The sequence below is a fragment of the Heterodontus francisci genome, chromosome 2 (genome assembly GCF_036365525.1).
Source record: "Heterodontus francisci isolate sHetFra1 chromosome 2, sHetFra1.hap1, whole genome shotgun sequence".
NCBI lineage: Eukaryota > Metazoa > Chordata > Chondrichthyes > Heterodontiformes > Heterodontidae > Heterodontus > Heterodontus francisci.
In genome coordinates, this window is record NC_090372.1 from 26,755,453 (window position 1) to 26,780,240 (window position 24,788).

The 24,788-nt window shown below is 42.4% G+C and overlaps 1 protein-coding gene across 3 annotated transcripts in view; it reads right to left on the reverse strand.

The window, feature by feature from the left end:
- Nucleotides 1-24,788, reverse strand: part of pik3r4 (phosphoinositide-3-kinase, regulatory subunit 4) — a 114,973-nt gene that overhangs the window by 29,875 nt on the left and 60,310 nt on the right. For all 3 annotated transcript variants that reach the window (XM_068056071.1, XM_068056061.1, XM_068056081.1), the window contains exons 9-12: nt 22,118-22,319; nt 12,444-12,634; nt 4,361-4,586; nt 135-300 (exon numbers count right to left, since the gene is read on the reverse strand). In XM_068056071.1, the coding sequence (XP_067912172.1) occupies nt 135-300; nt 4,361-4,586; nt 12,444-12,634; nt 22,118-22,319 (785 nt within the window). The remainder of the gene's footprint in view (nt 1-134; nt 301-4,360; nt 4,587-12,443; nt 12,635-22,117; nt 22,320-24,788) is intronic.

Genomic DNA, 24,788 nt, shown 5'->3' on the forward strand with positions numbered 1-24,788 from the left:
TAAAAGTCATTCTAAAGTGTACTAACTTTAATAAAAATGCATAATACGGTTATCTTTATATATTACTGATAATTTGTTGATCAAATTCCTTGTTCTAAAGCTTGTTATGTAAACCAAAAGCATTGTAACTATACCTGGTAGTTGTGGTTTTTCCCTCCATCTTCTGACTATCCCAAATCTTCACAGTTCCATCATTTGAACAGGTAGCGAAAATTGAATGTTCATCAGAGACCCGGATCCGGTTCACTGCTGACTTATGTTCATGAAGATGTGCAACTAAAAGTCCTTTGGGATGCCAGCCTAGATAGACAGTGAAACTCAGTAACACAGTGCAGAATTATAGTAAATCACAATCCGAGGAAAATGTTTTTCTCTCCTCAGCACATACCTGTTCTGATTATACATACATCAATGTGGATGCTAAACACAAATTACTCACAATTTAACAATCTAAACTATGATCCTTGATAGTTAAAATCATACATATCAATTGAAAACCAACTTTAAATTGAACAGCAAAATCCAGCATTCATACACCATAATAAAATTACAACTGCAAACATCCAAGCTGTGAAAATTTAATAAATCCATGATTAACCAGGGAATGGTTGAGGCAAAGACCACTGCAACTCTTAAGGGAAATCTGTAAATATGTGAAGCAGATGAAGACAAAAGAGCGGGATTAATTTTAGATTACTCTGCAAAGAATCAGCACAGACACTAACGGATGCCATTTGTGCTGTAAACCTCTATGGATCAAGATGCAACAGCGAGTTTAATTTTTACAAACCAGAAGCTCCGTTAGCTTGAGGAAGTAAGGAATTTTCACCCTATTCTGAGGGAATTGCAGTCTTTTGGCCGGATCTTTCCTGGCCCATTGGCGAAGGGCTGGGAGGTGGGAATGCTGGCAAAATGGTGGAGGATGGCATTGGGAGGAAGTTTGCAGCTCAGCTGCCTGATAGGTGGTCAATTGAGCCCCTTAAGTGACCAATTCAGGGCCACGTCTCACCTCTGCAGGCATTTTGCCTGTATCGGAAGGGCCTGCTGTTGCTTGGGCAGGCTGCCTAGTGAAACCAGACAGCCTCCCAGTGGGCTCCAGAGGTGGGACCTCCTTTAGGGCCACTCAATGGCCTATGGAGGCCCCACCCCAGTGGCAATGGCCACCATCGTAGTAGTGTCACCACCAGTGCTACATGACCCTCACCCCATCCGATCGCCAGGGTCTGGCTGGCAGGCCCTGGCTTCGCCCAAACCAATTTAGCTGTCTCCAAGGGTGCTGGGCCATTGAGGTGCCTTCTCCCTGGAGCGGCACCCTTAGTAACAGCCACTGCTAGTGGTGGCACTCCAGAGGCTACTGAGCTACCAGCCCTCTGAATTGGGCCGGCAGCTCTTGGGGGCGGGCAGTCATTCTTAAATGGATGGCAGCCCTGGCGCCAGCCTCTTAATTGGCCACTGCTGGCAATATGTCGCCCCAGATCCCAGCGCTTGCCGAAGCAGGGTCACTGCCAACTTATGGCCCTTGCAACGTGACCTCTCAGTTAAAGGCAAAATTCAGCCCTTTTATTCCGTAACATGTCTCCCTCATTGGTGCATAATCCTTGACAGCAAAGAATTTTGTGCATCTCTAACAAGATACATATTCTAATGAGTATCCAACAACACAGCACATAATAGACACCAGGACATAAAAAGCCAAGCTTCAGCTGTTTTTTTTTATAAACAGTTTTATGACTGCACTTTATAAGTTGGAGAATAAATACTTTCTGAAGGAGCCTTTCATCTACTTTTATATTAAAAGTCGCTAACTGAAAGTGGATAACATTCCTTCATATGGAATCCAGACATTGATGAAATATTTAAACTTTATGGTGGTCCTCATATCACAATCTAGAATGGCACATGCTGCATGCTTTGTATTTAACATTTAGTAATGGTTCTCGGTAGGAAGGACATGCTTCCATTTCCCCTCCCTGTGTACTTTTTCTGATGCCTCAAGAAAAACATTAAATAGTGCATGAAATTAAATTTAAATATCTAGCTCTAGACTGGATTAATAACTTCGTATCTTGCCAACTTATTCAAGTCACTGAAAAAGACTGTGGGCTGGGTATTAACTCAGAAGTGCTGTGGGAGCTGGTGTGGAGGGAGCCACTGTTTTGAAGTCAGGAAACCAGAAACAACAGATTTCCCTCAGGCCCTGCCAAATTTAACAAAAGATTAAAGTCTGCAGCAGGGAGAGAAAGATCGGAGACTGAAGCCAGGCAACACAGGCGGCCAGACAAAGGGCTGATTAGAGGCCACAAGAAAGATCAGAGACCAGACCTGGGGAGGGGGTTAGGAAATCAATCGGCCTCGTGGAGGAGATTCGGGGAAGGGAAGAAGAGATTGGAAGGAGTATACGATCACTGGGAATTGGTGAAGCAGGTATACTGGATTTAGCAGTTCCCGCCTTCCTTTAGCTGCTGGGTTTCCCGAGGCCCAGAAATCTCGGTTGGTAAGGATGAAATTTAAAATGGTGGTTAAATATGAGGCATGCTTATTGGCCTGGATTTTGCAGTGGTAATGATGATAAAACGGTTAGCGTTTGCCATCATTACTCTCTGAAACTGACAGCAACTTCTGCAGTTCGCACACAAGCAGTTAAATATTTATTTATTTAGAGATACAGCACTGAAACAGGCCCTTCGGCCCACCAAGTCTGTGCCGACCAACAACCACCCATTTACATCAACCACCCTCAATATTGAGGATCCAATCCTTGTCACTCTGCAGCCATGTCTCCGTAATGGCTATTAGCGCACACTGAAGTAAATAAATATGATCTATCAGTTTGTCTACTTGCATTCAGATACAGAGCCTTTAGTTTTGTCTTTTTGTTCCATTTGTAACATCTAGACTTGACTGTTGGTGTGTTCTTAGGTTTTTTTCTCTCTGTCCCTTCCTGCCATTCTCTGACCTTCATTTCCCATACTACTGTTCTGCTCTCCTGCCTTGACTCTACCCTGTGATTTGCTACATCTACCCAAGCTTGATCCCTCTCCGCCCCTCCCTGTTTAGTTTAAAGCCCTCTCTACTTCCCTAGTTGTACCATTTGCTAGAACACTGGTCCCAGCACAGTTCAGGTGTAGACCGTCCCAGTGGTACAGTCCCCACTTTCCCCAGTACTGGTGCCAGTGCCCCACCAACAGAAATCCACTTCTTCCACACCAGTCTTTGAGCCATGTATTCATTTCACTAATCTTATGTATGGAAGTTGCTGTCAGTGATTTAACTCTTTTTCATTGATCAATATCGAGAACTTCCACTTTTACACCATTAGTCTCACTGTAAAAACCCTTGCAAAAGTTATACCTTATTAAACGGGATTTTTTAACAAAGTACCAAGTTCATGATTACTGTTGACACTGAAAAACTAAATTTTATATTTGCGGCAAGTCAGTTTCTCTAAATAATTTTAAAAATCCATATATTTTAAATATATTACATATTAAAGTTTATGCTATTTCAGTCTCTACCTTAATCCCATGTGCATGTTCCAATTTTTTTTTTCGCTCTTTGTGAAATGGTACGAAAAGGTGATGGGTAATCAGTGCTCTTAACTTCCTGGTACGCTTTCTGTAAAAATTCGTCAATGTGATCGGCTCCTTTCTCTGTTTGATAATATCACTGGTCCTAGATGCTTGGAGATCCCCTGGGCGTGACATCAAATTCAAACTAATGCCAATAAAGATATGAAATGAATGCCATAGACTTCGCTGCTGACTGCAAAATCTGGACCAATATTTAAATTGCCAACCCACTTCCGGTGAGCAGGTTGGTTGCCCGTGCCCATCCTGCCTCAGTTAAAACTGGAAGTGGGCATGTTGAAGGCAGGATTCAGACTTTTAGCATTCTGCTTGACCCAAACCAGCCCATTTTTGGGGTTTAAAACTTCCCCCACTGCTTCAGTTTTCAACCGACATTATAAACTTAACCCTGAAATTAGGTTTTCTTAATTAACATGAATACAATTTGAAAGAGCTGGAGCATATCAAACTATAAATGTACTCAAACACTAATCCAAAAAACCTGGACATCTGGTCAACTGTCCATAATCTTTTTGTTGCACTATGTTTAATAGTCCCATGTGTAAGGTGTGTTAGTAAATAAATCTTAAAGAAACCAATATCGATGTTGCTTTAAATCTAATATAAAAGCAAAATACTGCAGATACTGGAAATCTGAAATAAAACCAAAAAGTGCTGGAAATACTCAACAGATCTGGCAGCAGTTGTGGAGAGAGAAGCAAAGTTAACGTTTCAGGTCAGTGACCTTTCATCAGAACTGGTTTAAATCTAATTAGTTTATTGTCTTTGCATACCTGGTGGTGGAGGTTTGCTTTCCCATTCAGCACTTTCCATCAATTGTTTTGCCATTCGTTCAGCATTGCACTGCTCTCGCTTCTGCTGTATCAAGTGCTGCAGCTCAGTGGCACAAGTGGTAATGCGTCTCTGGTATGTGGGAGGCAATATCGGAACATTTCCACTTTGCAGAACTGGTAAAGAAGAAGTTGTTTTCCGTGTTAGGACTCCAGTACCTTCAGACACCTTCAAAGGAATTAAAGAAATAAAGAACACTGGATGTTCAAGCATTGAATCATTGAGTAATATTAAACTAAAGCCAATGACACTGTCAGCCGATACAGAACAATCCCACAGACACACAGGAATGCAGAGCAGGTTGGACATTTGGCCAATCTAGTTCATCCCCTGTAGAAACTGACAGCGCAACCATCACATCATTCAACCGCATGATTTTAGATTTTTTGTGCCCAAGACCATATCTGGAAAACCATTCTAGGTGATAAACACTCTTGGTTTGAAGAAATGCAACATTATTTCTTCGCTTGCCTTTTAATAGGTTGTTAGGAAAGAGATTCCAGAATTGTAACAATTAATTTTCAGTGTCAGAGAGGTTGATTGGCAGTCATCAACACTTATCACATTGTTAAAAGGGTACTTACATTTGTAATAACAATAACTTTCTGTGGCGTGTTTACTGGGAAATTTATCGGCAAGTACAGCAAGATCCTAAAAAAATGGGAAGGCCAAGTGCTATATGCCATTTCTGCAAAGCCAATGGTGGAAATGTACAATTCAAACAGCAATGTTTGGATATTCACATTTAACTCCATATCTGAAGTTGCTGTACAATTTACCCATAAGTAACGGCGAGCACCATGAGCTTTGTTATTTTGACAGCAAATTCTGGCCCATGAATAATTTTTCTATAAAACGTTATTGTGCTAGAAATAAGTAAAAGCGGGTTTGACTGCTATCTTCTATTGAAGCTGCTAGCACCAGCATATTCTCCTACTGACAAGATGAGGGTATTAAGAATTCAAACTATTTTCCTACGATGTAGGTGTAGAGATCAGGGAGGGGGAGGAGGATTGTGATATACTTGAACATATTAGCATTGAAAAGGAGGAAGTATTAGCTGTTTTAGCGGGCTTAAAAGTGGATAAATCCCCAGGCCCAGATGAGATGTATCCCAGGCTGTTATGTGAGGCAAGGGAGGAGATAGCAGGGGCTCTGACACAAATTTTCAAATCCTCTCTGGCCACAGGAGAGGTACCACAGGATTGGAGGACAGCAAATGTGGTACCATTATTCAAGAAGGGTAGCAGGGATAAACCAGACAATTACAGGCCTGTGAATCTAACATCAGTGGCTGGGAAACTATAGGAAAAAATGCTGAGGGACAGGTTTAATCTCCACATGAAGAGGCAGGGATTGATCAGGGATAGTCAGCATGGCTTTGTCAGGGGGAGATCGTGTCGAACTGACTTGATTGAATTTTTCGAGAAGGTGACCAGCTGTGTTGATGAGGGTAAAGCAGTTGAAGTAGTCTACATGGACTTCAGGAAGGCTTTTGATAAGGTCCCGCATGGGAGATTGGTTGAGAGGGTAAGAGCCCATGGGAGCCAGGGCAATTTGGCAAATTGGATCCAAAATTGGCTTAGTGGCAGGAGGCAGAGGGTGATGGTCGAAGGTTGTTTTTGCGAGTGGAAGCCTGTGACCAGTGGTGTACCGCAGGGATTGGTGTTGGGACCCTTGCTGTTTGTAGTGTACACTAATGATTTAGACGTGAATATGGGAGGTATGATCAGTAAGTTCGCAGATGACACGAAAATTGGTGGTGTCGTAAATAGTGAGGAGGAAAGCCTTAGATTACAGGATGACATAGATGGGCTGGTAAAATGGGTGGAGCAGTGGCAAATGGAATTTAATCCTGAGAAGTGTGAGGTGATGCATTTTGGGAGGACTAACAAGGCAAGGGAATATACAATGGATGGTAGGACCCTAGGAAGTACAGAGGGTCAGAGGGACCTTGGTGTACTTGTCCATAGATCACTGAAAGCAGCAGCATGGTTAGATAAGGTGGTTAGGAAGGCATTTGGGATACTTGCCTTTATTAGCCGAGGCACAGAATATAAGAGCAGGGAGGTTATGATGGCGCTGTATAAAACGCTAGTTCGGCCACAGCTGGAGTACTGTGTACAGTTCTGGGCACCAAATTATAGGAAGGATGTGACTGCACTGGAGAGGGTGCAGAGGAAATTCACTAGGATGTTGCTTGGCCTGGAGCGTTTCAACTGTGAAGAGAGACTGAAAAGGCTAGGGCTGTTTTCCTTAGAGCAGAGAAGGCTGAGGGGGAACCTGATTGAGGTATACAAAATTATGAGCGGCATTGATAGGATAGATAGGAAGAAACTTTTTCCCTTAGCGGAGAGGTCAATAACCAGGGGGCATAGATTAGGGTAAGGAGCAGGAGGTTTAGAGGGGATTTGAGGAAAACTTTTTTCACTCAGAGGGTGGTTGGAATCTGGAACACACTGCCTGAAGGGGTGGTAGAGGCAGGAACCCTCACAGCATTTAAGAAGTATTTAGAAGAGCACTTGAAACGCCATAGCATACAAGGCTATGGGCCAAGTGCTGGAAAATGGGATTAGAATAGTTAGGTGCTTGATGGCTGGCACAGACACGATGGGCCGAAGGACCTGTTCCTGTGCTGTATAACTCTATGACTACAGTCACAATTAGCTGACATGATGGTCACATAAGTTTGAAGTGTTAGATAGCTCACAGAAAATAAATGGTGAGTGAAAAAGTCTTTTTCTATGGTCAGGAAGTTGACTATTTTCTGCATTACAGCATTATTCAAGCCAAGCAATAACTTCCAAAAATGACAAACAAAGCAGATGTTGTCAGGACATCTCTTTGAAGGTATCTCATCTATTTTGGAAGGCTAACAACTAGTTCCGAGGTGGTTCTGTCCATCATTGCCAGCTAACCATGTGGTAGTACTCTCATTAGAGGCAGATGGTCATGAATTCAAGCCCCACTCCAGACACTTGAGCACAAAATCTAGGCTGACACTACAGTACAGCACTGACGGATTGCTGCATTGTTGCAGGACCAGCTTTCAGATGAGATGTTAAAGAGGCCCAGTCTGCCTCTTTAGGTTGAAACAAAAGATTCCATATCCTGTTCAAAAAAGAAAGAAGGGAATGACAGTTCTTCTGTCATGGCCAGCATTTATCTCAGCCTTTGTTTCACAAATACTAAAACTGATTAACTGGCCATCTGTTTCATTGCTACTTGTGGACCTTGCTGTACAGAAACATAGGGCTGAACTTTAATCTTGAAGAGTGCCTGGATTTGGTTGACGGTGAGGGCAGGGAAGGCAACACATCCAGGGAGGCATCACTGAAACGAGGCATAGCCTTAGCCCATGCTCATTCTGCCACTTGCTTTTCTTTTCTTCTCAACGCCAAACTCCTTCAATTTGCATGTTTTTTTTCTTATTCGCTCATAGGATATAGGCATCACTGGCTAGCCCAGCATTTATTGTCCTAATTCCGCTTGAGAAGGTGGTGGTGAGCTGCCTTTGAACCGCTGCAGTCCATGTGGGGTAGGTACACCCACAGTGCTGTTAGGAAGGGAGTTCCAGGATTTTGACCCAGCGACAGTGAAGGAACGGCGTTATAGTTCTAAGTCAGGATTGTGTGTGACTTGGAGGGGAACTTTCAGGTGATGATGTTCCCATGCACCTGCTGCTCTTGTCCTTCGTGGTGGTAGAGGTCGCGGGTTTGGAAGGTGCTGTCTAATCAGCCTTGGTGCATTGCTGCAGTGCATCTTGTAGATGGTACACACTGCTGCCACTGTGCATCAGTGGAGGAGGGAGTGAATGTTTGTGGATGGGGTGCCAATCAAGCGGGCTGCTTTGTCCTGGATGGTGTCGAGCTTCTCGAGTGTTGTTGGAGCTGTACCCATCCAGGCAAGTGGAGAGTATTCCATCACACTCCTGACTCATGCCTTGTAGATGGTGGACAGGCTTTGGGAAGTCAGGAGGTGAGTTACTCGCCACAGGATTCCTAGCCCCTGACCTGCTCTTGTAGCCACGGTATTTATATGGCTACTCCAGTTCAGTTTCTGGTCAATGGTATCCCTTAAAATATTGATAATGCACTGCACCTTTCTTCTGAGTTTCCCGTGTGCTTTAGGTGCCTGTTTTCCAAACCCCCGCCCCCACCACCCACAAATACCCAGCGTGTCAGGAACCTAAAATTAGGGCCAAACTTTGCAACTAAGAAATTACAAACAGGAAACTACTGCAAGATTGTAGCCCTTAATTGGCTGAGAAAACTTCAAAGGATGCGGTTATATGGGAACAGAAAGAGAGGTGGTCACTTTAAAAAAAAAAGGGAATATAAATCTACTGCCACAGAGTAACACAGCAACCAACCTCTGTTTGATGGCTAGTGAAAGATGTGTCGCTGAGGCAAGGTGGCTCTATCTGGTATTCATGAAGACATTTCCATAAGATAGTAGTGTATAATGCCTGGCAGTTAGATTCAACAGTAAAAAAAAGTTGCAGAGCTTGTGCGAGAAGACAGCACACTCAAAGGAATATGGTAAGACAAACCAACAATACTTTGTACTAGGTGGATGGATCAAGACTGTAGGCCACAAAGTGTTGCCCATCAACCTGTTCCACATTTAACGCTTGTGCATGCCAATATCAACTGTGAAGGGTACAGAGGGGACAAAATTCTTGAACTGTGTTCAAGAGAACTTTTTTAGCCAGCACATAACAAGCCCAACGAGAGGGGGTGCAATTCTAGATTTAGTCTTCGGTAATGAAGCTGGGCAAGTGGAGGAAGTAACAGTGGGTGACCATTTTGGAGATAGCGACCATAATACAGTAAGTTTTAGCATAATCATGGAAAATGACAAAGATAAAACAGGAGTAAAAGTTCTAAATCAGGGGAAGGAAAATTTTAAGAAACTGTGAGGTGACCTGGCGAAAGTGGACGTGATACAGCTACTGGAAGGTAAATCAGTGGGAGGCATTCAAAAGCGAGGCACAGTGTAGGCATGTCCCCACTAAGATAAAGGGTGGTACTACCAACTCTAGGAGCCCCTTGGTTATCTAGAAGCTTACTGGGTAAGTTAAAGCAGAAAACAAAAGCTTATGACGATCACAAACATCTTAATACTTTAGAAAGCCTAGAAGAGTATAGAAAGTACAGGGGTGAAGTGAAAAAGGAAATTAGAAAAGCAAAGAGAGGACTTGAAAAGTTATTGGCAGGTAAAATCAAGGAAAACCCGCAGCTGTTTTATCAGTACATTAAGAGCAAGAGGATAGCTAAGGAAAGGGCAGGGCCTATCAGAGATGTACAAAGGGAACTTATGCGTGGATACAGAAGATGTGGGCAGGGTTCGTAATGAGTTTTTTGTCTCTGTCTTCACATAGGAGAGGGTTGATGTATACATTGTAGTTAAACAGGAGGAGTATGAAATATTAGATATGATAACTATTATGAGAGAGGAAGTACCAGAGGGTCTGACATCCTTAAAAGTGGATAAATCGCCAGGGCCGGATGGATTGCATCCCAGGTTGTTAAAGGAAGCCAGGGAGGAAAGAGCGGATGCGCTGAGGATCATCTTCAAATCCTCACTAGATTCAGGAGAGGTACCAGAAGATTGGAGGTCTGCGAACGTTGTACCATTGTTTAAAAAGGGTGTGAGGGATAGCTAAATAATTATAGGCCAGTCAGTATAACCTCGGTGGTGGGTAAATTGTTAGAATCTATTCTGATGGACAGGATAAACTGCCACTTAGAAAGGCACGGATTAATCAGGGATAGTCAGTGTGGATTTGTTAAGGGAAGGTCATGTCTTACTAACTTAATAGAGTTTTTTGAGGAGGTAACAAGGAGGATTGATGAGGGTAGTGCAGTGGATGTGGTTACATGGATTTTAGTAAGGCATTTGACAAGGTCCCACATGGCAGAGTGTTCAGTAAAATGAAAGCCCATGGGATACAGGGGAATGTGGCAGGTTGGATCCAAAATTGGCTCAGGAACAGGAAACAAAGGGTAGTTGTCAACGGATGTTTTTGTGAATGGAAAGCCGTTTGCAGTGGCGTTCCACAGGGCTCAGTGTTGGGTCCCTTGCTGTTTGTGTTATATATTAATGATTTGGCCTTAAATGTGGGAGGCATGATTGGGAAATTTGCTGATGACACAAAAATTGGCCGTGTAGTTGATAGTGAAGAAGTAAACCATAGACTCCAGAATGATATCAATAGTTTGGTCGAGTGGGTGGAAAAGTGGCAAATGGAATTCAATCCAGATAAGTGTGAGGTGATGCATTTGGGGAGGGCAAGTAAAGCGAGAGAATACACAATATAACGGGAGGATATTGAGAGGGGTAGAAAAAGTGAGAGACCTTGGAGTGCACGTCCACAGGTCCCAGAAGGTGGCAGGACAGGTAGATAGAGTGAAGAAGGCATATGGAATGCTTTCCTTTATTGGCAGAAGTATAAAATTCAAAAACAGGGATGTAATGCTGGAACTGTATAAAACGCTGGTTAGGTCACAGTTGGAGTATTGCATACTGTTCTGGTCACCACATTACAGAAAGGACATAATTACTCTGCAGAGAATACAGAGGAGATTTACAATAATATTGCCAGGGCTCGAAAGTTGCAGCTATGAGGAAAGATTGGATAGGTTAGGGTTGATTTCCTTAGAACAGAGGAGGCAGAGGGGTGACTTAATTGAGGTGTACAAAATTATGAGGGGCCTAGATGGAGTAGACAGGAAGGACCCGCTTCTCCTAGCGGAGAGGTCAATTACCAGGGGGCACAGATTTAAGATGATTGGTAGAAGGGTTAGAGGGGACCTGAGAAAAAACTTTTTCACCCAGAGGATGGTGGGTGTCTGGAATTCACTACTAGGAATGGTGGTGGGGGCAGAAACCCTCAATTCTTTTAAAAAGGAACCTAGACATGCATTGGAGGTGCTGTAACCTGCAAGGCTATGACCAGGTGCTGGAAGGTGGAATTAGATTGGGCTACTAGTTTTTCAGCCAGCACGGACACGACGGGTTGAATGGCCTGCTTCTGTGCCGTAATTTTTCTATGGCTCTATGCACACACAACCTTAACTTTTGCATTGCATCTCATACATATCTTTAGCTGGGTACATGCTTAAGTTGTCACTTACAAATTGAAGTTTGCTACATTGAAATCATCCAGCAGACATTGTAACACAACCTGGCTATAGAAAAGGAGATGAAAGTGTTGTGCTGCTCAAGCCATATAAGTGCTTCACTTAGTAAGCCTTTGGTAACTTAGCAGTAATAATTAACTATTTTTTCCATGATGAGTAAATAAGAATTGTTCTTGCTGAATACAAACATAGATTAACAGAAAATACAAAAGTGTTGCAAAGTCACTAATAAAAAAATATTAAAAGGTACTCTAACATCAGAACAAAAAACCCTAACAAATTCTGTTCCCTTTCAGAGCTCCATCACACATGGAGTTCTTCTTGCATTCCCTTTGAAGCCAAAAAGTTCAAATGTTAGGAAACTGGATAAGATTTGAAATGTATCTGCATGAATTCTTGGGCCTTAGTAAGGTTATCACATGAAAGGTGCACAAGCAATCTAGTGTACAAAATCCAACTAGGCAGAAAATGGTGGACAGAAAAAACTGGGTAGAAAATATGATGAAAGCCTGCTTGCCCAATTTTCCAAACCCCTGCACTGATAGTGCAGCTAACTTGAAACTCTTATGCTTTAGTGTAAAGATAGGAGTAATTAATGCAATCTGCACAGGTCCTGCAGAGATGTAAATGACTTCGTGAGTCAGATAGACTAAATTGCATTTTCTAAGGTAGGTAGCTTGAGAAACTGAGTATCATGCTAATTTAGTCAGGGCCATTTTCTGAGGACGGGCACTTTGGAGAAAACCACCCAATGCTTGACCCTAGCATTCCTAATGTCATCATTAAATGCTTAACTGTGAAACATTCACTCAATGCCCTGCAAAGCAACCATAGAAAATATGAGAAAAATTAATTTAAGCATAGTGAAGTTTCTATTAACCTGTTGCAAAGCTGGATTAGTGGTGATCATCATCCCTGGTGAAGACTCTGATCGGAGACTTTTCCCAGTGGCATTCTCCTGATCCCCAGGGGCTACGAGGACTTTAGGTTGAATACTTGAAGGTTCAAGAGAGCCAAACATGCTCTTCCATTCTTCATTCAAATTTGAGTCTTGTTTCACATGTCTTCTTGCTGAAAATGGATACCAAAAGACAAGATTGAGTACAGTTATGTAATTATCTTCTGAAATCCTGTCAGCTATCAATAAGTTATGGAAATTCTGGACTTCAAACTGATAGCTTATCAGGAATTTATCCAGAATTTTTGATTTGATTTTTCTACTCAGCTTAATAATTTAATGCATTCCAATTGAGAAAGGAACTTCTGATTGTAAAAAGTCTGTAAGACTTGGACTGAACCTGAACCCGATTATTTTACAGAGGCCAAACTGCTTCCATCAAACATTGAATCTGGCACAAATTATCATGTTTAAACATTAAAATAAGTCCAAAAATGGTCTCATTACACAGGACCATTCATTGCAAAAACTAAACTCATTTCAATAAGTGATTGACTGAAGGTCACCAGAATGACTCCTTCAGAAAGACAGAGGACTTGTTCAAATACATCAATATATTTGCTCAACTTTATATTTAACTCTACTTTCCTAAAAGTCAATGTCATAATTATTAATATTGGGTGTTCATCCCTATACCCAGGTACGCAATGGTCCTAACTTAGGTTATTAGACTGGTTTGGCTTCTCAAAACAATTAGGACCATCACTCACCAAACTCCCTTCTTCACACTCTGTGCACTCAAGCAGCACTCAGAGACCCTGAAATATATACTAGCTGAAAAACAATGATGCTAAAGTTCAGAAACCAGTTTAAGATAGCTACCTAATTAACTAGCTACAGTTACTGGAAGAAACTTAAGTTGCCTCTTAACTTAAACAGTCTCATTCCTTCAGATTTTAATTATTGTTGGAGATTTAATTTTTTTTTTTACTTATTCTTTCTGTCTAACCCCTTGACTATACTGTCCCCTACTACCACTACATTCCTTTTAACTTCCCTCACTCGAATGGCTTCCTGTACCATGGTGCCATGGTCAGTCTGCTCATGCATACTACAGCCCTCGCTCTTGTCCATACAATCTGCAAGAACCTCGAACTTGTTGCTCAATTACAGGGCTGAGGCTGCTCCACTCCCACCATCTCGATGCCCTTACCTGCCTGACTCGTAGTCACACTCTCCTGTCCCTGACCACAGACCAAATCAGATGACCCCATCCGAAGGGGTGTGACTGGCCTTCTGGAACAAAGTGCCAGGTAACTTACCCCCTCCCTGATGCATCGTAATGTCTGCAGCTCGTCCTGCAGCACATCTACTCTGAGCCGAAGCCATTTACTACAGACATGGTTGCCATGGATTGCTGTGGCATCCAGGAGCTCCCACATACTGCAGCCGCGATACATCATCTGTCCTGCCATCTTTATTGTGTTAATTAAATTAAATTTATTTTTCTTAATTAATTTATAGTTCCCCTCTTCACCAAACTCCCTCACTCACCAAACTCCCTGCTTCACACACTGTGCACTCAAGCAGCACCCCTGGAATTTATACTCTCTGAAAAACAATGAAGCTAGAACTTAGAAACCAGTTTCAGCTAGCTACCTAATCAACTAGCTAAAGCTACTCTGAAAGCTTGTATATCCCTGTTTAAAACTGGAAGAAACTTAACTTGTCTTAAACAGTCTCATTTCTTCAGATTTAATTATTGTCTAATCGACACTGTTTCCTGCAGCCAAGAGCAAGAGTCCAGAAGGCTGTGTTGCCTGCCCAGTGCCATGGTTTGGGACATCTGCTCAGGACTAGAGAGGAACTTGCAGTTGGGGGCGGGGGAGGATCCAGTGGTCATGATCCACATAGATACCAACGACATAGATAGAATTAGGAAAGAGGTTTGCATTGGATGTATGAGAAGCTAGGCACTAAATTAAAAAGCAGAACCTCAAAGGTAGTAATCTCTGGATTATTACCTGAGCCACGTGCAAATTAGCACAGGGTAAATAAGATTAGTGAGATGAAGGCATGGCTCAACGACTGGCTTGGGAGAAGTGGGTTCCAGTTCGTGGGGCACTGGCACTAGTACTGGGGAAAGTAGAGGCTGTACCGTTGGGACGGACCTCACCTGAACCGTGCTGGGACCAGTGTTCTAGTGAGTCGTACAACTCGGGAAATATAGAGGCTTTAAACTAAATGGGGGCGGGGGGAGAACAGGATCAAGTAGGGGAAGATTGAGTAAATTAAAGGGAAATGACAAGGCAACAGATCAAGGTAGCAATAAAAGATAATGATGATCAGAGCATGGCAGGAAGGGACAGTGATGGCACATTCTTACGAATTCGCTAAGAGATAGGGCGAGAGTTTACAAAAACAGTAAAGAAAACTGAATTAAGGGCTCTCTATCTGAATGCCCACAGCATTCACATTAAAACGGATGAATTGTCAGCTCAAATAGAAATTTATATATATGTGACCTGATAGCCATTACAGAGATGTGGCTGCAACGAAACCCAAGCTAGGACCTGAATATCCAAGGGTACGTGACATTCAGGAAGTACAGGGAGCTGGAAAAAGGTGGTGGGGTAGCTCTGTTAATTGAGGAGAGCATTAGTACTGCAGTGAGAGATGACCTCAGTTCTAAAGATCAAGATATAGAATCAATTCGGGTGAAAATAAGAAACAGCAAGGGGCAGAAAACATTGGTCGGAGTTGTTTATCGACCACCAAACAGCAGTGGTAACGTAAATCACAGTATAAATCAGGAAATTAGAGGTGCGTGTAACAAGGGTAATGCAGTAATCATGGGGGATTTCAATCTACATTATAGACTGGATAAACATTATTAGTACTGATGTTGCGGCGGACGAATTCTTGAAATATATGCGAGATCGCTTTCTAGAGCAGTACGTTGAGGAACCAACTGGGAAATGGCCATTTTAGATCTAGTATCGTGCAATGAGAAAGGGCTAATTAGTAATCTTGTTATAAAGAAGTCTTTAGGAAAGGGTGATCATAATATGATCGAATCTTATATTAAGTTTGAAAGTAATGTAGTTCAATCAGAAACTAGGATCTTAAATGTAAGCAAAGGAAGTGACGAAGATGATTGATGAGGGAAGGGCGGTGGATGTTGTCTATATGGACTTTAGTAAAGCCTTTGACAAGGTCCCGCATGGCAGACTGGTGCAAAAGGTGAAGTCACACGGGATCAGAGGTGAGCTGGCAAGATGGATACAGAACTGGCTCGGTCACAGAAGACAGAGGGTTTTTCTGAATGGAGGGATGTGACTAGTGGTGTTCCGCAGGGATCAGTGCTGGGACCTTTGCTGTTTGTAGTATATATAAATGATTTGGAGGAAAATGTAGCTGGTCTGATTAGTAAGCTTGCGGATGACACAAAGGTTGGTGGAGTTGCGGATAATGATGAGGATTGTCAGAGGATACAGCAGGATATAGATCGATTGGAGACTTGGGCGGAGAAATGGCAGATGGAGTTTAATCCGGACAAATGTGAGATAATGCATTTTGGAAGGTCTAATGCAGGTGGGAGGTATACAGTAAATGGCAGAACCCTTAGGAGTATTGACAGGCAGAGAGATCTGGGCGTACAGGCCACAGGTCACCGAAAGTGGCAACACAGGTGGATAAGGTAGTCAAGAAGGCATACGGCATGCTTGCCTTCATTGGTCGGGGCGTAGAGTATAAAAATTGGCAAGGCATGTTGCAGCTGTACAGAACCTTAGTTAGGCCACACTTAGAATATTGTGTGCAATTTTGGTCGCCACACTACCAGAAGGACGTGGAGGCTTTGGAGAGGGTACAGAGGAGGTTTACCAGGATGTTGCCTGGTCTGGAGGGCATTAGCTATAAGGAGAGGTTGGAAAAACTCGGATTGTTTTCACTGGAACGACGGAGGTGGAGGGGCGACATGATAGAGGTTTACAAAGTTATGAGTGGCATGGACAGAGTGGATAGTCAGAAGCTTTTTCCCAGGGTGGAAGAGTCAGTTACTAGGGGACATAGGTTTAAGGTGCGAGGGGCAAAGTTTAGAGGGGATGTGCGAGAGAAGTTTTTTTTTACACAGAGGGCAGTCAGTGCCTGGAACTTGCTGCCAGGGGAGGTGGTGGAAGCAGATACGATAGCGACGTTTAAGAGACATCTTGACAAATATATGAATAGGAAGGGAATAGAGGGATATGGGCCCCGGAAGTGCAGAAGGTTTTAGTTTAGGCAGGCATCAAGATCGGCGCAGGCTTGGAGGGCCGAATGGCCTGTTCCTGTGCTGTACTGTTCTTTGAAACTATGAAGGTATGAGGGACAAATTGGCTATGGTGGATTGGGAAACATACATTAAAAGGTATGATGGTAGGCAGGTAATGGCTAACATTTAAAGAACTAACACATAGTCTACAACAAAAATACATTCCATTAATGCACAAAAACACAGCAAGGAAAGTATTCCAACCTTGGCTAACAAAAGAAATCAAGGATTATATTAGAGCAAAGGAAGAGGCATATAAAGTTGCCAAAAATAGGTAAGCCTGAAGATTGGGAGCATTCCAGAATTCTGCAAGGGAGAATCAAGAAAAACGATTAAGAAAGGGAAAATAGAGCTTGAGAGTAAACTAGTGAGAAACACAAAAACAGACTGTAAAAGCTTCTATAATTATGTAAAAAGGAAAAGATCAGCAAAGACAAATGTGGTCGGGAGAATTTATAGTGGGAAATAGAGAAATGACAGAGAAATCAACCAAAGACACTGTGTCTGTCTTCATGGACGAAAATACAAAAAACCTCCCAGAAATAGTGGAGAATCAAGGGACTACTGTAAACGAGGAACTGCAAGATATTAATATTAGTATTAATAAATAGTACTAGAGAAATTAATGGGACTTAAAGTAGATAGATCTCCTGGACCTGATGATTTACATCCCAGAGTGTTGAAAGAGGTGGCCATAGAAATAGTAGATGCATTGGTGGTCATCCTTCAAAATTCTATAGACCAAGGAATCGTTCCTGCAGATTGGAAGGTGGCAAATGTAACCCCACTATTTAAGGACAGAGAGAGAAAACAGGGAGCTACAGACCTGTTAGTCTAACGTCAGTCATAGGGAAAATGCTAGAATCTATAATAAAGGATGTAATAACGGGACACTTAGCAAATCATGCTAAGATTGGGCAGAGTCAACATGGTTTTATGAAAGGGAAATCATGTTTAACAAACCTGCTAGAGTTTTTTCAGGACGTAACTAGCAGAACAAATGAGGGAGAACCAGTGGATGTAGTATATTTAGATTTTCAGAAAGCTTTTGGTGAAGTTTTTGTTAGTAAACAAAATTACAGCACATAGGATTGGGGGGAAACATACAGGCATGGATTGAGAACCGGTTAATGGACAGAAAGCAGAGAAGGAATAAATGGGTCATTTTCAGACTGGCAGGCTGTGATTAGGGGAATACTGCAAGGACACTGCTTGGACCCCAGCTATTCACAATTTATATCAATGATTTGGATGTGGGGATTAAATGTAATATTTCCAAGTTTGCAGATGACACAAAACTAGGTGGAAGTGTGTTGTAAGAAGGATGCAAAGATGCTTCAAAGGGATTTAGAGAGGCTCAGTGAGTGGGCAAAAATTTGGCAGATGGAATACAATGTGGAGAAATGTGAGGTTATCCAATTTGGTGGGAAAAACAGAAATATTGAGTATTTCTTCAATGGTGAGAGGCTGGTTGAATTTCAAAGGGACTTGGGTGTCCTTATTCATGAGTCACTGAAAGCTAACATATAGGTACAGCAAGCAATTAAGGAAAACGATATGTTGGCCTTCATTACAGGATTTGAGTATAGGAGTAAAGATATCTTACTGCAATTATATAGAGCCTTGGTGAGACCACGCCTGGAATATTATGTGCAGTTTTTGGTCTCCTTACCGAAGGAAAGATATACTAGCCATAGAGGGAGTGCAACAAAGGTTCATCAAACTAATGGAGAGATTGTCTTATGAGGAAAGATTAAACGGACTGTGTTTTTATTCTCTGGAGTTTAAAAGAATGAGAGGTGATCTCATGCAAACATACAGAATTCTTACAGGGTTCAACAGGGTTGATGCAGGAAGGAAGACTTGGTATTGTGCAACAAAATAGGATTAATTAATTAGCTCATAATTAAGGTACCCTAGGCAGCAGCGATCAGAGTATGATTGAATTTTACATTCAGTTTGAGGGAGAGAAGTGTGGAAGACTAGTATTTTAATCTTTAATAAGGGCAATTATGAGGGTATGAAAGCAGAGCTAGCAAAAGTGAACTGGCAAAGTAGGTTAAGGGATAGGTCAATAGAGATGGAGTGGTTGATATTTAAGGGGATATTTCAGAATACACAGAATAGATACATTCAAACGAGAAAGAAAAATTCCAAGGGGAGGACCCACCATCCGTGATTAACTAAAAAAGTTAAAGATAGTAATGAACTTAAAGAAAAAGCATATAATTGCGCCAAGATGGGTGGCAGGTCAGAAGATTGGACAGAATATAAAAAGCAGCAAAGAACAACTAGAAGATTAATAAGGAGGGAAAAATTAGAGTATGAGAGAAAGCTGACAAGAACTATGAAGACAGATAGGAAGAGTTTCTATAGAAATTTAAAAAGAAAAGAGTTAACAAAGTGAGCGTTGGTCCGATAGAAAGTGAGTCTGGGGAATTAATAATGGAAAACGAGGAGATGGCAAATGGATTGAACAGGTATTTTGCAATGGTCTTCACCATAGAGGATACAAGTAACATCCCAGAAATATCTGTAAATCAGGAAATGGAAGGGAGGGAAGAACTCAAGAATATTACAATCACCAGGGAAGAAGTACTGAGCAAATTGTTAGAGCTGCGGGCTGACAAGTCCCCGGTCCTGATGGACTTCACCCTAGGGTCTTTGAAGAAGTGGCTAGTGAAATAGTTGATGTGTTGGTTTTGGTTTTCCAAAATTCCCTAGATTCGTGGAAGGTTCCATTAGATTGGAAAATCTAACTGAAAAAGGTTCATATGCAGGTAGAGCAAGTAATTAGGAAACCTAATAGAATGCGATCCTTTATCGTGATGGGAACTGAATGCAAAAGTAGGGAGGTTATGCTTCAGCTATACAGCGAATTGGTGAGACCCATCTGGAGTACTGTGTACAGTATTGGTCTCTTTATTTAAGGAAGGATGTAAATGCGTTGGAAGCAGTTCAGAGAAGGTTTACTAGACTAATACCTGGAATGGCCAGTTGTCTTATGTGGAAAGGTTGGTTGGACAGGTTAGGCTTGTATCTGCTGGAGCTAAGAAGAGTAAGAAGTGACTTGATTAAAACATGTAAGATTCTGAGGTGCCTTGACAGGGTGGATGTGGAAAGGATGTTTCCTTTTGTGGAAGAATCTAGAACTAGGGGTCACTGATTAAAAATAAGGGGTCACTCATTTAAGACTGAGCTGAGGAGAATTTTTTTCTGCCAGAGGTTTGCGAGTCTTTGGAACTCTCTTCCTCAAAAGGTGGTGGAAGCAGAGTCTTTGAATATTTTTAAGGTAGAGGTAGAAAGATTCTTGATACACAAGGGGGTGAAAGGTTATTAGGGGTAGGTATGAATGTGGAGTTGAGGTTACAATCAGGTCAGCCATGATCTTATTGAATGGCGGAGCAGGCTTGAGGGGCTAAGTGGCTTACTCCTGCTCCTAATTCATATTTTCATATGTTTCCCCTGGCTGGGGAGTCCAGAACCAGGTGACACAGTCTCAGAATAAGGGGCAGGCCATTTAGGACTGAGATGAGGAGGAATTTCTTCACTCAGAGGGTGGTGAATCATTGGAATTCGCTGCCCCAGAGGACTGTGGAGGCTCAGTCGTTGAACATGTTCAAGACTTAGATCGATAAATTTCTACATATAAAAACATCAAGGGTTACGGGGATAGTGCAGGAAAATGGTGTTGATGTCGATCAGCCATGATCTCATTGAATGGTACAGCAGACTTGTAAAAGTTAACAGTTTATGTCAGAGAGGTTGTTTGGCAGTAATTAAGACTTATCACGCTATTAAAATTCACTTGCACTTGAATGAACAATACCGAATATTTTCTAGTGTGTCTTTAGTGAATATCCAGTGGGTAAATAACGCAACTTCACACTCTTCATTTGTTTTAATTGTAAGATACCTTTGTTGCATATACATATATATGCACAACTGAATTTGGTTTAACTTCATTTGATTAAAGGTTTTGGTTTCTGTTTAGTTGTTATTTGTGGAGTTGTATTGTAGCTAGAAATAATAAAAATAGGTAAAATAATTCACTTCCAGGATGCTTTAGGGCTTGATTGTCAGGATATAATTTTAGCTGACACTCTGCTTTAATTGTTTAATGAAACTATAGGATGTATGATTTGTGTCTCTTAACTTGTTTTCATGCGTCAGGAAACCGTTCGTCAAGACAGTTTTGAGATTTTTTTTTTATTCGTTCATGGGATGTAGGCATCGTTGGTTAGGCTAGCATTTATTGTCTATCCCTTCTTTGGCCTCCTTGTCTCGAGAGACAATGGGTCAGCGCCTAGACGTGGTCAGTGGTTTGTGCAGCAGTGCCTGGAGTGGCTATAAAGGCCAATTCTAGAGTGACAGTCCATCCCCAAGTGCCCTTGAGAAGGTGGTGGAGAGCTGCCTTCTTGAACCACTGCATTACTTGGGGTGTAGGTACACCCAAAATGCTGTCAAGATAAGGAGATGGAACAATGAAGACAGGATTAAACAAGTTGGCATATGTCGTTTTGTAGGAAATGCATCCTTTCTGGGGATCCTGTTCATGATAATACTTGTCATGCCATAATCAATGACAAGGCTTCGTGAGAATCAGACTATAAAGAACTCAAGTTTTTTTCAAGTTGTAGAGAAAAGCAGGATTGAAAAGGAAAAACAATGACAATGCTCTACCTGGAGAAAGAAAACACAGCTGTATTGCTTATTTCTCTGTATGTCTATGCATGTATATAATCTTGGTTACATAATCCAGTGCCAGAAATTAAAGTGCCATAATACTAAATCTCTCAGTAAGGTACCAGAGTAGCAAAGCTTGTGGAGCAGCAGGTCAACTTGGAGAACAACTTCCTGATTTCCGTGTTTAACTGCATATATGCAGACATCTGATGGCCAGCACAGACACGATGGGCCGAAGGGCCTGTTTCTGTGTTGCATAACTCTATGACCATGACATCGGATGTTGCCATCTAATTTTTTTTGTGATAACAGTGTGTGTTGATAACATCTGTTACTCTCACTGCAAAATCCGGGCCTTTAATTTTTCTATCACCAAGACACAGAAGACACTTGATGACTACTTTAACAAGTAAAAGAAACCAAAAGGCACTGTCCACATTATTATACCCCAAAAAGCTTTGGGACTGCATCAGTACAATTGCCAGTACAAAGGCTTAAAATAGATCTTCTTGACTCTACTTTCCCCCCAACCCCCACATCAAAAAGTTGCACCTGTTTTCAATTCTCTAGCAGCAGGACATTTTTCTTCTACATACATTCAATATTTGCATAATCTTAATGTTCCCAATTATAATTAAACAAGAGATAAAAGGACTACCTCGTTTATCATCATTGTCTTGTTTTGTCTTGACAAGATCAATATGTCTTCCAAGAATTCCTAGAGCAGCCAGGTCAATCACACCGCTCTGACTGCTGTCATTCATGTGGCTTTGGTCCACCACATTCGCTTTGGCCTTGTTTGACTTTAGCATGAAATCTTTCAGAGCTAATAGCTTGTCTTCATCTGCCTCAGTCATGCCCTACATTAAGAAAATGAGCCATGTGTCAAATCACATCACAGAAACAGCTAGAAGTTTGAGAGATAACTTACAGGTAAAGCAGAGTTGGGGGAATAATTAGACCAGGGAAAGCAGATACAATTCAATCTCAATTTTAATATCATACATTCTGTCCTTTAAAGCAATATCTTGATTTTATAGTATTTGTTAATAAACAAAACTTACAGCAATCTGGGAAACAGAGTTGGTTACAGTTTCTCTGGAGGACAGGCTAAGAAGCTGATGCTCTACATTGACACCATTGGTGGGAGGGTAAAATTACAGTGTGACACAGTTACACAAATGGGACTGGATTTATTTCTGCCACCGCCCCTGGCAGCAGGCGAAAAATTGGTAGCCTGTGTGCCTCTATGCCACTGCGAGAACCCAGGATAATGAGCTGGTCGAGCCGTCTCCCCCTGCACCCCCACCCCCCCCACAAATCATGTGGAGGGGGCAGGCTCTCCAACACCGGCAATGGAGGCCCAGAAGATCGTGGCTCGAAGGCAAGATCGCTACATTATTTAAATGTATTCATTTCATTAATTTAAATATGTTAATCCGGGTCCCATTGCTCAGTGATGGGGGGCCGCCAGAGACTTGCCACCGCCGGGAAGATCGGGCCCGGCACTCCCGGCATCCGATGCCGAAACACTTTTCTGCCCCCTGCCCCCCATGGGAGCTCGGTAAAATCTCGGCCATGGTTTCCAGTATCATTGTGGATGCAGGGATTTGTAATGGGAAAAGTTGACAGGAAAAGGCATGCAGTTGAACAATTTCTATTACAGATAGAACTAATAATGTTCTTACTGGGCTGCTGTAAAAGTTAATCTATACATGGCAGTGCCATGTTAAAAATGTGCTAACCTATTTTTATACTGTTGATGCTAGAGTTTTCTGTGGATCAGCAACAGTATTGAATAAATCCATGTAGTTAAGAAAACAAGTTTCATATAGTGGTAGCATAGCAATGTGTTGGGTGTGAAAAAGACCACTGACCCATCTATCATACCCTTCTAAATCATGTCATTAGCTTCCTCGCTGTGATTCTGGAACTAATAGCCCCCTTTCCTTTGTATGAATTTATCCAGTCCATACTTTCCTGTTCCACACAGGGCTGGATTTAAAAGGTCCATCTCAGCGGCAGGATCAAAAAATTGCGACCCGCATACGCTGCAGAGCCGCAATCTCCCACGCTGCGGCTCATTTAAATAGCTGGGGCGGTCCGTCCACCCCCCCCCCCCCCCCAATCATTTGGGCGGGCTGTCCAACACCAGCAATGGCATCAACTGCCTATGCGCAGGCGCAATTTTTAAAGGGCAGCCAGCCCTGCCATCATATTTAAATTTTGAAAGAAACACCCTCCCAACATTTATCAAATAAAATTCATACGCCCCTTTCCCACCCCCAACAACAATTACATTAACTATTTACCCTTTCCCCCCAAAACATTGAGCTTTTAAATCTGAACATCACAACCCCCCCCCGACTGCACAAAGTTTAAAGTTCATCCCTTCCCACCATCCATTATATTTATTTGACCCCATTCCCCCACCCCACCTGCACTGGAAATCTTAACTCTTCTCCTCTCTCCACCAATGTCATGCCAATTTTCCCCAGACAGGGAACTGAAGGTGCGGGAGTGCTGGCCATTGCACTGACTATTGCGGCGGGCCGGAAGATTGCGAGTAAGTTCATTTAAGTTTATTCATGTCATTGATTTAAACACTGAAATTTTGGTCCCGTCACCCAGCGGTGGGGAGCCGCCACGGAGCCTCGCCGCAGCTGGGAGGATTGGGCCGGTCCCTCCCAGCGTGGGCTTCCGTGGCGGGCCTCTGCAGGCAACCATCTTTCGGCACCCCCCACTGCACCCCTCCCATGGAGCCCGACGTCGTGGGCTTGGTAACATCCAGCCCACACAGTTAATTCTAAACTGGTCAACTGTCTGGTGAGAAGCTGTTCAAAATTTTAGATTGATAAACTAAAGTAAATTCTTTCAAATATCTGTATTCTCTTCCAGGAATGCCCACTATGAAGAAGTTTGGCTCTTCCCTCTGACGGGATTTCCGTTTGTCTCTTCTACCTTGTTCATCTTTACTGCTTTCTATTTTCTTCTCCTGTTTGATCAGGTATCTACCGAAATTTGCTTTCGCAGCCATCTCTTTTTCCTCAGCAACTGTCTCTGGTTCTGACTTATTCCAAGTGGATTCCAACTGAAATTTCACCCTCCATGTTTCGGAGTTGCCAACATTTACAAATATCTTCCAGACATTCAGCGTTCCTCGAACCGCTGTTCTTTCCCCATCCTGAGATGCAGACTCAATGTCATGCGCTGCCACATGTACACTCTACCTCTCTCTTCAGCTGCAGCGACTCACTGTATCTCAAAGCTGTCCTGGTCTGCAGTTTAACTTCACCCTTCGCTTCATCCAGCACTATCACAAAAAACTT